Source organism: Bos indicus x Bos taurus, chromosome 9 (genome assembly GCF_003369695.1).
Source record: "Bos indicus x Bos taurus breed Angus x Brahman F1 hybrid chromosome 9, Bos_hybrid_MaternalHap_v2.0, whole genome shotgun sequence".
Taxonomy (NCBI): domain Eukaryota; kingdom Metazoa; phylum Chordata; class Mammalia; order Artiodactyla; family Bovidae; genus Bos; species Bos indicus x Bos taurus.
Window position 1 is genome coordinate 96657419 of NC_040084.1, and position 15394 is coordinate 96672812.

General features: G+C 46.6%; 1 protein-coding gene across 4 annotated transcripts in view; it reads left to right on the plus strand.

The window, feature by feature from the left end:
* Positions 1-15394, plus strand: part of SLC22A1 (solute carrier family 22 member 1) — a 37355-nt gene that overhangs the window by 17284 nt on the left and 4677 nt on the right. The window contains exons 7-9 of one of the 4 annotated variants that reach the window (XM_027551978.1): positions 1062-1276; positions 5726-5834; positions 15133-15245. In XM_027551978.1, coding sequence (XP_027407779.1) covers positions 1062-1276; positions 5726-5834; positions 15133-15245 — 437 coding nt within the window. Of the gene's footprint in view, positions 1-1061; positions 1277-2151; positions 2261-5725; positions 5835-15132; positions 15246-15394 lie in introns of those variants that run through there. The other 3 variants (XM_027551980.1, XM_027551979.1, XM_027551981.1) reach the window with 3 other exon arrangements.

A 15394-nucleotide genomic window follows, 5' to 3' on the forward strand; every position in this document is an offset into this window, starting at 1 on the left:
GCCCAAAAGTGACCCACGGGACTCTACGTTTTCCCCTGAGTCAGAATGACCGAGCTGTGTGCCATGTTCTATAACATGGGTGTTCTTTCCTCAGATATGGGTGAATGGGTCGTGTGCCGTGGGACATGGGGTGAAAGAGAGGAAGGGAATATTGCTGGTTCCAAGATGGTGTGATGTGCGCAGGGGGCCCCCGCTGTGGAGCTGGGAAGACTTGGCCGACCCCTCCCCCCGGTGGTACTCTGGATCCTGGCCCTGGGAAAGACAACTGTGGCAGCAATAAAATCTGCTCTTCACTGAGTGCCCAACTACAGCCAGCCCTTCTGGTCCACGGCCTCAGTGAATTCTCAGGACAGAGTCACAGCTGAAGGAACTGAGGCACAGAGAGGCTGGTTAACTTACTGAAGACCACACGGCTCAGCCAGCAGTCTGAACCCTGACACTGCTCACTCCCCACTGCTGTCTCCTGCCCTCCTTCCCCTTGGAGGCTTGGGGCATCTGATGAGATAGGGCCCGTGCAGTGTTCAGAGCAGGGCTGCCCGCAGGGGCACAGTATGAAGTAAACGGTGGTCGCTACATCGTTTGCCATCTCTCGGGAAACACGGGTCTGTCCTGTAAGTCACAGGCTCACAAAAATTGTGGAAGGAGCTTCTCAACCAGGAGGGCCCCTCCTGGATTTTGATGTCCCCCTGGTCCCCACTGCCTCTTCTCATATTATGACTTCCCTGGTGGCTCAGATGGTAAATTGTCTGCCTACAATGCGGGAGACCCGGGTTCCATCCTCTGGGTCGGGAAGATCCCCCTGGAGAAGGAAATGGCAACCCACTCCAGTATTCTTGCCTGGAAAATCCCATGGACGGAGGAGCCTGGTGGGCTACGTACAGTCCATGGGGTCGCAAGGAGTCGGATGCGGCTGAGCGACCTCATTTACTTTCTTACTTCTCATATTGGTCTAGAACATTATACATCCAGCGATGGACGCTTCCTTCCAGCTTGCAGGAGCCTTTATCCTCCCGGCCTGTCTCCGGGATCTCACCTTTGACCCGCCTCTCCTGCCCGCCCAGGTTCACCAGCTCCGTGGTCTACCAGGGCCTCATCATGCACGTGGGCGCCACCGGCGGGAACCTCTACCTGGACTTCCTCTACTCCGCTCTGGTCGAGTTCCCCGCAGGCTTCATCATCCTCGTCACCATCGACCGCTTCGGCCGCCGCTACCCGCTGGCCACGTCCAACTTGGCGGCCGGGCTGGCCTGCTTCCTCATGATCTTTATCCCACACGGTGAGTGGTCCACGCCCATCATGTTCCAGGTCGTTGAACTGTGGGAAGAGTTGGAACAGGAACAAAGACAAGGTGTTTGCCTGAGTCTAGAATCACTTTTCAAAAAATTTTAAGTAGAGGTACAGCATACCGACAATGAGCCCTTTTTAAGTGTTCAAGCCGATGAATTTTTTACCTGTTTGTATGCCTGGGCACTGCGACCTACGCCAAGATAAAGAACATGTCCAGCACCTTGGAAGGTCCCTCACCCTCCTTGACCACCAACGCTCACCACCCCTGCCCAGGTCACCACAGCTCTGGTCTGTGCCATCGCAGATTAATGTCGGCTGTTCTTAAACTTCATACATTTGAACCATACTGCACCTATGCTCGGAGAAGGCAATGGCACCCTACTCCAGTACTCTTGCTTGGAAAATCGCATGGACAGAGGAGCCTGGTAGGCTGCAGTCCATGGGGTCGCTAAGAGTCGGACACGACTGAGCGACTTCACTTTCACTTTTCACTTTCATGCATTGGAGAAGGAAATGACACCCCACTCCAGTGTTCTTGCCTGGAGAGTCCCAGGGACGGGGGAGCCTGGTGGGCTGCCGTCTATGGGGTCGCCCAGAGTCGGACACGACTGAGGTGACGCAGCAGCAGCAGCAGCACCTCTGCTTTGTAGCACTTTCATTCACTTACCGTGGCGTCTGCAAGGGTCACCCACGTTGTCCACGGGGGTGTCGCTTGCACTTTCTCACTGTTGGGCAGCCTCGCATTGTAGGAACCCCTCAATTACATCCAGGCCTCTGTTGACTTCAGGCCTCCTAAGGTCACCCTGGACCGCCGTACAGAGAATTAAAGTCCCATCCCTCTTCCTCCTTCTCTTTTCCCTCTAGAACACAAGCTCCGAGAAGCGGAAACATTCTCTGCTTTGCTCACGGCTGAGCTCCTGGGGCAGAGACGCCACTCTAAGTACATAGAGGAGCTTCCCGGGCGGTGCTACTGGTAAAGAGCCTGACTGTCAGTGCAAGAGACGTAAGAGACGCAGATTCAGTCCCTGCGTTGGGAAGATCTAAAGTCATCCAGTGTCTGCCCATTTGGATTAAGGCTGCAGGGAACATTCCAACACATCTTTTCGTGGACACTCACTCCCCTTGCGGGGTCAGGGGGCGGGACACAGGTTCATTTTAGTAGATACAGCCAGACAGCTTTTCAGTTCACGCTCCCACGGTGGTGCATCAGCTTTCCAGTGGTTCCACAGACTCACCAGCACTTGGCATCATTAGTCTTTTCAACACCAGCCATCTTGGTGCCTGTTTGTTTGAGTCCATAATTCTTAGCAATCCAAGATAAGCCAAAGCAGAATCATTTGGGCAGTTTTAATTTGAGTACATACATTGCCTTTCTCATTTGTTACTTTTAGAAATGTTAAAAAAAAAATAGAGCAGATTTGCTATTTTCTCAGTTTTTATTGCTTGTGCTCTGCAGTTGTTGGTTTAATGAGTCATTTTGGCAGGCTTTGGGGGCAGGATATTATGAGAAACATCCCATGAAATCCCTATTCTCAAGAATTAGACTTTACAGAGCAGGCTGGAAATTTTAAGAGGTAGCAAAAGGTAGCTCAGGTTTTTTCCTCCCTCCTTTCATGAGTGAGTGAGTGAAGTCGCTCAGTCGTGTCCGACTCTTTGCGACCCCATGGACTGTAGCCCACCAGCTCCTCCATCCATGGAATTTTCCAGGCGAGAATGCTGGAGTGGGTAGCCGTTTCCTTCTCCAGGGGATCTTCCCGACCCAGGGATTGAACCGGGTCTCCCACAGTGCAAGCAGGCACTACACTGTCTGGGCCACCGGGGACAAAGAAGGCAGGAAAAGGGGCTGAGCGTGTGAAATCGGTTTCCCCCGTTTCCCCCATCTCCCTGTTTCTAGAATCCTGGTAAAGCTGAATGAACGAGTAGAGGTTTTCGTTGTTGCTGTTTTTTAAGTAACAGCGCCAAGTACCGAGAGGGAACCTGGGATCTGAGACCATTTGATTATCCCCTGGAAGAAGCTTGGGTACTTCGTCCTCTGTCCCACATCCTCCCAGGACCCTCTCCCGGCTCCCACTCTCGCCACTTCCCTTTACTGGTCCTCATCGCATTCGATGACGAGCCTTCGTCTCCTGCTCCAGAAACTATTTCAAGTGCCTTCCATGTACTTGCATGAGTGCATGCTAAGTTGCTTTAGTTGTGTCTGACTCTTTGTGACCCTCTGGAGCAAAGACGCTTTGGAGCCCACCAGGCTCCTCTCTCCATGGGATTCTCCAGGCAAGAATACTGGAGTGGGTTGCGGTGCCCTCCTCTAGGGAATCTTCCCAACCCAGGGGTTGAACCTGCATCTCATGTCTCTTGCATTGGCAGTTGGGCTCTTTACCAGTAGCACCACCTGGGAAGCTCCTCTGTGTACTTGACAGAGTGGCGTCTCTGCCCCAGGATCTCAGCCACAAGCAAAGCAGAGAATGATTCCACTTCTTGGAGCTTAAGTTCTAGAGGGAAAAGAGAAGGAGGAAGAGGGATGGGGCATTAATTCTTCGTATGGTGGCCCAGGGTGACCTTAGGAGACCTAAGTGAAGAGGGGATGAGCCATTTAAACAGCCGGGCAAGGAGGTTTCCAGGAAAGGGAACAGCAAGAGCAAGGACCCTGAGGATGGGGAGAGCTGGGCGCTAGAGGAGCAGCCGGACCCGCGTGAGCAGGAGACAGGGAGAGATGCCAGCGTGGGTTTTATCCCAAGCATGGCAGGAAGCCACGCGGCAGGACTGCAGTTGTAAGTGGTCCCTCCAACTGCTGGGGAGAGTGACCTGGGCCCAGAGGAGGCAGGGCGGTTCTCTGAGGGCAAGGATGCCGTGCATGTCCAGTAGAGCATCTTGCCAAATCCATCAAAGCTGCGGAATTTGTGACCAATGCCCTCCTCCAGGTGTTCGAGTGAACTCCCTTGTCTTGTATCTCATAGGAGCCTTAAGTAAAGGCTCTGCTTGGGCTCTCCTCCAGGCACAGGGCAGCCAAGACCTGGAGAGGCTGCACTGGCTGTGGGCAAATTCGGCCCCAAGGTCACTGGGTCTGCTCTCCCCAGAGCCTCCCGCTGGCGAGGGGACGGAAGCCTGTCTTCCTTGAGTAGCTGGCTCATGGGGATGAGGGTGAGATGACATGCTGTCTGTGACCCTGGAGGCTCTGTTAGTGAACCGGCCTGACTCAGGAGTCACTTGTGGTTTGGGGTCTGGGTGAACACCCAACATCCAGGTGAAGCAGATGATGGTGCCTAATGGTTTGATGACTCCCCAGGAAGGAGAAGGCTTCTGGACCTGCTGCTAACTAAGATGCAGAGCCATCTGCTAGGAGGAGATGAGGGTTTGCATCCCTCATCCTCTCAGACCAGTGAAAGATGCTTGGGTTAAAAAATGTGTTCCTCTGAGGACTTCCCTGGTGGTCCAGGGATTAAGAATCCAGCTGCCACTGCAGGGGACACTGCAGATCCCTGCTCTGGCAAGATTCCATGTGCCGCGGGGCCATTAAGTCCAGGTATCAGACTACTGAGCCCAAGTCATAGAGCCCACAAGCTGTAACTCCTGAAGCCCTCAGTATCAGACCTAGAGAGTGGCCCCTGCTCGTACAACTAGAGAAAGCCCTTGCACAGCAGCGAAGGCTCGGTGCCATCAAAAATAAATAAATAAAACATAAAAAAAATGTGTTGGGAAATGAGTGCTGAGGATGAGAAATCTGGTCCACCAGCTCCAGGACTTCTGCCTGAGGGAACCACGTTGTTGAGGACCTACTGTGTTTCAGGAGCTGTGTCAGCAAGGACACTATTGCAAGATAATGAAAAGCCAGGACTGGTGGAGTGGTCATGATGCACAGTTGACATGTGTTATCTCTAAATCTCACCACCACCTTTAAGTTGGCTAAGATTATTCCCATTTCATAGCTGAGGAGACTGAGGCAGGCAGAAGTAAGCCATTTGCCTTGTCACTCTGCTGACAGGAGGCACAGCTGAGATTCAAAAAAGCACATTCTTTCCTCTGTACAGTGAAGACTTCCCTCAAGTGTCATCAAGTCCCCAAATCTCTCAGGAGTCAGTTTAGTGGGTGTTAGTAGTGGTCGCTGAGTCATGTCCGACTCTTTGGGACCCTGTGGACTGTAGCCCGCCAGGCTCCTCTGTCCACGGGATTCTCCAGGCAAGAACACTGGGGTGGGTTGCCATTTCCTCCTCCAGGGCATCTTCCCAACCCAGGGATCAAACCCAGGTGTCCCGCATTGCAAGCAGATTCTTTACCATCTGAACCACCAGGCTCAGTTTACTGATCCAAATCTGGAGGGGTTGGATAAGACAGCCTTTGGGGCCCTCCAGCTCTAAAGTCCAAGCTCCCAGTCACGGTGTCTCCTGGCACATCTGTGGGTACAGCCCTCTAGCGCTCAGATCTGCTGTCTGTCTCCTCCCAGATCTGCCCTGGTTGAATATCATGGTAGCTTGTGTTGGCAGAATGGGGATCACCATCGTGTTCCAGATGGTGTGCCTGGTCAACGCCGAGCTGTTCCCGACCTTCATCCGGTGAGTGTGTCCGGGGGACAGGGTGGCTAGCTGCTGACCTGGCTGTGGGCCAGCGGGCTCACTGAGGACCACTCCTGAAGATGCGCCCCCCAGGGTGGATGGGTTGGCATTGAGATGGGGGTTGGGCATCAAAGACAGAGCCCACGCCTGATGCGGTAGAGAAGGTGAGATGGACAGGCTGAAGTGGACTGAGGGTCGCGTCGTGCCCCTTACAGAGGGCCAACGCAAGAGAAAAGACATCTGGTTAAGGGCAGTTTCTATTTGGACCGTGACAATCAGAGCATTGCCAAACGCAGCATGCAGGTCATCCTGTAGAATCGTTGTTATCTGCCTTTCCGTGTGAGCAGGCCGAGGTTTACAAAGGGAAGGCAAGCTTCCCAGGGTCACTCAGCTAGAAAGCGGCAGGGTCCAGGTAAGAACACGCTGCTTCGCCCCTCTTATTTTTTTTTCAATTGGAGTACGGTTGATTTACAATGGTTTGTGTGAATTTCTGCTGCACAGCCAAGAGATTCAGTTACACGTATCCATATTAATACATTCTTTTTCGTGTTCTTTTCCACTGTGGCTTGTCACAGGGTAGTGAGTGCCGTCTGCTTTGTTCTACAGTAGGACCTGGCTGTTTTGTCCGTCCTGTTTACACTCGTTTGCATCTGCTAGGCCCAACCTCCCACTCCATCCCTCCCCTCCCCCTCCCTCTTGGCAACCAAGAACACACTTTTTTCTGCCCTTAGAGCTGGTATTTCCCTACAATGACACAATACTTAGTAAGAATACCAATGGGCCCGGATCATTCATTGTTTCAAGTCAGGTTTATTGAGGCAGAATTTTCTTAGAGCAAGATTCACCCTCAAAGGCACAGTTTGATGAGTTTTGATTCATTCATTTCACCAGCACCACGATCAAGGTGACACAGACACGTCTCCATCATATGCAAATGTGTCCTCCTGTCCCTCTGTGATCCGCTTTCTCCCCTCCCACCCCCAGCACCAGGCAACCCCCGATCTGGTTTCTCTCCCTATGGCTTTGCCTTCTCTTGAATGCTACATACATGAAGTGACCTGGAGTGCAGGCTTTTGTGTTTGGCTTCTTTCGCTTGACATCAGGGGACCCATCCACGCCGTGGCTTGTAATGCTCCATTCCTTCTTATTGCTGAGTGTGGTTTCCATGCATGGAGGATGGACCACGGTGTGTTTCTCTGTTTCTCCATTCGTGGAGGTTTGGGCTTTTCCCAGTGATTATGACACAGGTGCCAATAAGTATTCACTTACGGGTTTATGGGCTTCCTTGTGACTCAGCTGGTAAAGACTCTGCCTGCAATGCAGGAGACCCCGGTTCTATTCCTGGGTCGGGAAGATGCACTGGAGAAAGGATAGGCTACCCTCTCCAGTGTTCTTGGGTTTTTAGTGCCTCAGCTGGTAAAGAATCTGCCTGCAATGCAGGAGACCTGGGTTTGATCCCTGGGTTGGGAAGATCCCCTGGAGAAGGGAAAGGCTGCCTACTCCAGTATTCTGGCCTGGAGAATTCCATGGACTGCATATAGTCCATGGGGCTGCAAAGAGTCAGACATGACTGAGCAACTTTTGCTTCACTATGGGTCTTTGTGTGGACACACGTCTCCATTTCTCTTAGGTAAAAACTGAGGGATGGGTCATATAGTAGTTGTGTGTTTAAACTCATGAGAAACTATCAAAACATTTTCCAAACTGGCCACACCATTTTCCATCCCACCAGCTATGTGAGACACAGGTGATTGCTCTGCATCCTCTCCGTCCTTGGTGTTGGAGGAGGTGGTGTTATCGTGACTTCGATTCACGTTGTCCTAACTACTGATAATGTTGATCACCTTTGCATGTCCTTATTACCATCTGTATCTTAGAAGGCTTAGTCTAAATGAAGAGTATTTTTATTGCAAAGGATTAACCCCCTTAAAGTTTAAATTCTGACCTTTGTTAGAGTTTGGCGCATTTCTGCAAACTCTTTTTTTTCCCCCACTTTATAAATTCTTTCTTCTCCACATATCATCAGACCAATGATGTCTAAGAACTATTCCAGCTCCCCATCCTTCTCTTACACCTGGGCAGCCCTCAGAACCCCTTCGTGAGCCAGAAGACACAGGTGACTCTGATTCACTCTTTGCTGCACATCCCTCATTAAAAGGCCCTGTCTCATCTGGAAAAGATTATTCGGAATGGGTACAGAGAGATAAAGGCAAATGAAGGAGAAAAATCTACAATTGGCAGTTCTGAGCCCAGAGTCTAAAACAGCTGGGCCAAACAATTCCATTGTCATGGCCACTGGACCCAGGGGACTGACTCAGAGTGTAAACTGCCAGAGGTCCTGAGTGCCTGGTCCAAGGCGGAGGAAGGCCAAGTGGCCCATCCTCAAGGGGCATAGCATCCATTTGATGAGGATTCTCAAGAACCAGGAAGGAAAGCCAGAGGTTCAGAAATAACTTTAAACTTGATGCATAGACATCACATGCCAAAGTAAGACAGTCATGAAAGTTTGGGTCTTTTCAATCAATTGAATCAAATCTAAATTGGAAAAAAAGGATCATTTCTGTTCCTTTATTACTTTATAATCGCTTCAGGTTGACACAGTTTCTATTTGGACCATTTTGACCCTGGTTCTTACCCACAGGAGGCTTTAGAGTTGAACAGCTTCCTTCTTCTAACTGTCTGCAACATACACTGTCAAGACCCACGTGTCACTTGTGGTAAAGAACCCGCCTGCCAGTGCAGGAGACACAAGAGACATGGGTTTGATTCCTGGGTTGGGAAGACCCCCTGGAGGAGGGCATGGCAACCCGCTCCAGTATTCTTGCCTGGAGAATCCCATGAACAGAGGAGCTTGGTGGGCTACAGTTCTTAGGGTCGCACGGAGTCAGACACGACTGAGGTGACATGGCATGCACGCACGCACGCTCGCTCTGCCTTGTATTGAAAATCATCCACCCGTTTTTACCTCTTCTCTGTATTATGCGCTCCTTGAGCACAGAGACTACATAGCGCTCTTGTCTGCGCCTCCTGAGACTGCTCTGTAGCCATGCTAACCGGGCACCTGGCGCTTGCAGAATGAACGACTGAAGTGTCCCAGAGACCCGAATTTTCTTAATTTTATTTTTTAAGATATTTATTGTTTTAAATTAGTTTTGGCTGCACTGGGTCTTCACTGTTGCATGTAGGCTTTCTCTAGTTGCGGCGAGTGGGGCTACTCTCCAGCTGCAACACACGGGCTTCTCGTTGCTGTGACTTCTCTTGTTGCAGAGCGTGGACTCTAGAGCACACTCAGTAGTTGTGGCGCACGGGCTTAGCTGCTCTGTGGCCTGGGGGGTCTTCCTGGGCCTAGGATGAAACCGCATCCCCTGCATTGCAAGGCGGATTCTGAACCACTGGGCCACCAGGGAAGCCCTATGAGTTTTAAAGATGGAAACCAGTTTCTCACTTCTTTTAGCTTCCGTGTGCTTATAAAATCTGTCTCTTTTTTAAGATTTATTCTCTTAAAATTATTTTAAAAATGGTGATTTTTTTTCCTCCTCTTGGAAACCACACTAAAGCCATTAGAAGAATGAGAAGAATATATGAGGGCATGTCTTTATTATTTACTACTACTGTGTGAGAATCTACATTTTTATCAATGAAAATTTCAACAAAAATAATTTAATAGCAACAAAAAAGAAGGAGATGCAGAAAAAAAAAAAAAAAAACACAGCAAATGCCATCTTTGAAAGTAGGATGACCTTGAAAGAATGTGTAAGAAGAAGGGCTGCCTAGTACAGTGAATGTAAAAGGGTCTAGAAGACTCCAGGGAGGTCCACTGGGGCAGCAAATTTGAGACAAGGCCAGAGGTTTCCCAAGGTAGGAAGGGAGCTTGAAGGACATAACCCGCAATCCCTTGCTGGAGGAATAAGATGGGCGCAGGGGCTGGAGGTACGTGTTTCCTTCTTTGGATGCTGTGTGGCTGGAAGGGAGGAGGGGCGAGCGAGCTGCGGGAGACACTCAGGAGCCTTGAGGGAGCACTGCGCTGCGGGCAGGACGGAGGGGAGAGGCCCTGCAGGGCGAGCGGTTCCACTCTGTCTATGTCCATTGTTCGGTCTCTCAGTTGTGTCCGACTCTGCGACCCCATGAACCGCAGCACACCAAGCTTCCCTGTCCTTCCCTATCTCTCATGTCCACTGAGTCAGTGATGCTATCTAACCATCTCATCCTCTGCTGCCCGCTTCTCCTTTTGCCTTCAGTCTTTCCCAGCATCAGAGTCTTTTCCAATGAGTTGGTTCTTCTTATCAGGTGGCCAAAATATTGGAGCTTCAGCTTCAGCATCAGTCCTTCCAATGAATATTCAGGACTGATTTCCTTTAGGATGGATTGGTTTGATCTCCTTGCAGTCCAAGGGACTCTCAAGAATCTTCTCTAGCACCGCAATTTGAAAGCATCAATTCTTTGGCACTCAGCCTTCTTTATGGGCCAACTCACACATCCGTACATGACTATTGGAAAAACCATAGCTTCGACTAGATGGACCTTTATGGCAAAGTGACGCCTCTGCTTTTTCATATACTGTCTAGGTTTGTCATAGTATTCCTTCCAAGGAGCAAGCGTCTTTTAATGTCATGAGTAGGGATAACAGAGTCAAAGCATCTAATCATAGACAGCCCTGGCCAGAAAGAGAATTTCTAATAGCTTAAAACATGCCCTGGTCCCTGTCCACAAATCCTTCTAAAATAGCTGCTACAGGAAGAAATAATAGTGTTGAATGCTGAATCACAATTAAAAAAGTAACTTTCCCAGGAACTATACAGATATATCATGAGATAAAAAGGAGAAAGGAAGAGGAAAAGCAAGTGACAAATGAAGAAAATGCATAGGGAAAATATTATCAGAAAGCATATGAAGAGTATAGCCAAGTGTGCTATGACCAGATGCAAAACAGTAATGAATTAGCCATCTCTGTAAAAGAAGAATGTAAAGCAGAGAATGTAAGTTCTTGGGAGAATGTGTGATAAGACAAGAGATGGAGTCAGCTCAGCCTAAAAAAATAAAAAGAAATATTAAAATATTTCACAAATGAAAACCACTTTGAAAGCAGTACAAGGGAGAATTGATAAAGAAAAGGTAAGATAGAACTAAGAATTGTAAAATAAGATTGAAATAAGCAAAGAGTTTAAAAGGCTTAGAGATTATACTTATAATGTCCCAAAGAAGATCATTAAAATAATGAAACCAAAGAACAAAGAACTTAAAAGAACTTCTGGAAATAAAAGAATGCTTGGATCTATGATTTGAAGGGGCATACAGTGAGAGTTACAGGAAAACTTGATTCTGAGCAATATTAGCAAATATTCCAGTTAAGTTACTGTGCTTCAGAGATAAAGAAAGACTTATGAGGTACCGAGGCTGAACGTGTAAGTCACATGTATCAGGAGAAAATCAAACTGATACCATTTGATGAAGATGGTGAAACTTGCTGCAATGATCCCAAGGAGAGGAAATGTACTCAAAGAATTTTATCCAAAATCTCATTCCCAGATAAAAACAACATCCAATTATTTTGTTCCTTAAAAATATGGTTATTATAAACTTTTTCCAAAAAAGCTATTAGAGAAAAAATTCTCAGTAAACACAGTAAGTGGAGTAATGCTTCAAAATTATTGATGGTGATCACTGAATCTGAGATTAAAACCCTCAGTTTCTGTTTTGATTACAGAATATAAATTGACAATACAGAAATGCTATAACTAAAATTGGACTGTAGCTTTCCAGGCTCCTCTGTCCATGGAATTCTCCAGGCAAAGATGCTGGAGTTATTTCCTTTTCCAGGGGATATTCCCGACCCAGGGATAGAGCCCAGGTCTCCTGCATGGCAGGCAAATTCTTTACTATCTGAGCCACCAGGGAAGCCCAATAACTAAAAAAAGTTGGAAAGGAAAGAGAGAATGTTGGAGATGGTGTGATACACTGATTTTCTCAATACTTTTTCCAGGAAAAAATATATCACTAAAAGCTAATAAATTAAGTAGTTTTTAGGCATATTTTAAGAGATGAAGGCAAACAGTAAAAACAATGATATTATTAACTACAGCCAGTGCATGCAGGGATGATTTGAGGAGAAAGTAAAAATACACTAATTTTAAAGCTTTTCGTAATAGTTAACCAATACTATTTAAAGAAATAGAGTATTAAGTATATTCTCAAACCTTCCAAATTATCAGAAAAAATACACATAACCAACACAAATTGAGAAATAAAAGACACAGAAAACAATAAAAAACATGGCATGTGTTGAAATATTTATAAAATATTAATAAACAGTTAATGACAGAATTAAGAACAAACATTTCTGATATTTAAATAAATATAAAAAGACTTAACTCCTTTATTGAAAAACAAAAAGGCTCTAATTTCATTATAAAGCAAAATCCAACAATTTGCTGCATAGTTGCAGTATAACTTTTCCTCAGAAATGTTGAGAAGCAAGAAATGCACAAAAGCAGGGGGTTCCCCAGTGGCTCAGTGGTAAAAAATCCACTTGCAGTGCAGGAGACTCAGGAGACATGAGTTTGATCCCTGGGTCGGGAAGATCACCTGGAGGAGGAAATGGCAACCCGCTCCAGTGTTCTTGCCTGGAGAATCCCATGGATGGAGGAGCCCGGCAGGCTGCAGTCCTTGGGGCCGCAAAGAGTCAGACACGACCGAGCGCACAGCACACACCTACTGGCTAAATGGAAACAAAAATGTAGCAAGAACCACAATTCTATCAGACAAAGTTGAATTTATGCAAAAATGTATTAAGACAAAGAAGACCCTAAATCGTAGTTAAGAGAGAATCCACAATGGTTTCACAGGATAGTTTTACAAAATATTTAATTAATAGAAAATGTCAGTGATCCACAGTTCTAGACTATAGGAAAAGAAGGAAGTTTTTAAAAAAATTGTTTATAAAGCTCTCATGATGTTGGTGTCAAATAGCAACAAAAATAAAGGAAACGAAAACTACAAACATTATTTATGAATGATAAATTCAAATCCTAAACAATGTATTATCAAGCAGAAGAGTGGAGCACATTAAAATAATAATACATCATATCTAAGATGGGTTATTCCAGGAATACAAAGATAGCTTAATATTAGAAAATCATAGTATAGTTCATGCTAATAAATTAAAAGAAAAAATTGTACTCTTCTCTCCACAGATAAAAGAGGCATTCAATAAAAGTCAACACCTATTTTTGTTTTTTAAATCTCTCAATAAACATGGATAGATAATTTTTCATATAGTTTTCTCAGTATGTTTTCCAGCTAAAAAGAAAGATATTATTGAAAGCTGATGAATCAAGTAAATTACAAAGCGTATTTAATGATTATAATGGCAAACACTAAATAAATAACTAAGCTGAGGTCATAGAGAGAGACTTTGGGAAGGGAAGAAAAATGTTCTAATGTTATAATTACTCATTTTAGGGAGTAAGAAATTGTGCAAATGGATGTAATAGAAGAAGCTTAAAAGGATAAAACTTTTCTTGATTTATTGTTCCTGATTTAACCATGCCTTCGACCCAAAGCTCAAGATTATTTACAGGAATACCCTGAAGTAGCTATATTCATATAAGACAGAATGATTGAAAACTATTGTCAGGGATAAAGACATCATTTCAAGTAGACAGTTTCCTCCCTAGCTTTCTTTGTCCTTCATTTCTTAATCTCCTCTCTTTATCCTTCCCCATCCCTCTATGTGAAAGCAAAAACTCTATTCAGACCAACCAGTTTTCCAAATCTCCAGACCATTGTTATAATCCAATTCTGACATTCAGTTCAGTTCAGTCATTCAGTCCTGTCCGACTCTTTGTGACCCCATGGACTGCAGCATGCCAGGCTTCCCTGTCCATCACCAACTCCCAGAGCTTGCTCAGACTCGATGGTATCATCGAGTTGGTGATACCATCCACCCATCTCATCCTCTGTTGTTCCCGTCTCCTTTTGCCTTCAATTTTTCCCAGCATCAGGATCTTTTCCAATGAGTCAGTTCTTCACATCAGGTGGCCAAAGTATTGGAGTTTCAGCTTCAACATCAGTCCTTCCAGTAAATATTCAGGACTGATTTCCTTTAGGATTGACTGATTTGATCTCCCTGCAGTCCGAGGGAGTCTCAAGAGTCTCCTCCAACACCTCAGTTCAAAAGCATTAATTCTTTGGCGCTCAGCTTTCTTTATGGTCCAGTTCTCACATCCACACATGACTACTGGAAAAACCAGAGCTTTGACTAGACAGGCCTTTGTTGGCAAAGTGATGTCTCTGCTTTTTAATATGCTATCTAGGTTGGTCATAGCTTTTCTTCCAATGAGCAAGCGTCTTAATTTCATGGCTGTAGTCACCATCTGCAGTGATTTTAGAGCCCAAGAAAATAAATTCTGTCACTGTTTCCACTGTTTCCCCATCTATTTGCCATGAAGTGATGGGACTGGATGCCATGATCTTAGTTTTCTGAATGCTGAGTTTTAAGCCAACTTTTTCACTCTCCTCCTTCACTTTCATCAAGAGACTCTTTAGTTCTTCTTTGCTTTCTGCCGTAAGGGTGGTGTCATCTGCATATCTGAGGTTATGGGTATTTCTCCCGGCCATCTTGATTCCAGTTTGTGCTTCATCCAGCCTGGCATTTTCCAAATTAGCAACCTCCCTCCTGGAGTTCATTCATTTGCTATAAGGCCCATAGAACTCAGGGAAGCACTTACACTTTCTCATTTGTTATAAAGGTTATAAACAGGCAACCAGAGGAAGAGATTCGCAGGCAAGGTTAGCAGAGTCCCAGCACAGGCACTTCTGTCCCCCTGGAGCTGGGACGTGCCTTTCTTTTAGCACGTTATGTAGGCGCCGTTGATGAAATAATCAGTGATTTTTTTTTTAAAGAATATGTATTTATTTATTTTTGGCTGTGCTGGGTCTTCGTGGCTGTGCTCGGGCTTTCTCCAGTTGCCGTGAACAGGGGCTACTCTTCCTTCAGGACCACGGGCTTCAGGAGTTGCAGCACACAGACTCAGTATTGTGGCGTACGAGCTTGGTTGCTCCACGGCATATGGAATCTTCCCGGACCAGGGATCGAACCCATGTCCCCTGCATTGGCAGGTGGATTTCTATCCACTGTGCCACCAGGAAAGTCCAGTCCTCAGAGATTAATCCCATCTCCAGCCCCTCTCCCCTCCCTGGAGGTTGGGGAATGGGCGGTGTAATTGCTGTAGCGTAAGTTTACCATTTGGAACACTGATTCACAGAAATGTCATCTTTTTCGGTCTCTGTATTTTACCAGGAACCTTGGCATGATGGTGTGTTCCTCCCTGTGTGATTTGGGTGGGGTTCTCACCCCGTTTCTGGTCTTCAGGCTGATGGAGGTTTGGCAAGGCTCGCCGCTCATTTTGTTTGGTAAGACTTCATGACACGTCTATTACTTCTTATTCACAGCCCAGTGTGAATAGTCAATAACTACTGGATGAGTGAATGGTACCCCCAGCGAGTGTACAGAAGGGAAGGATGGTGCCTGCCCTTTCATTGTCTCCTGGCTCCTCTGTCTT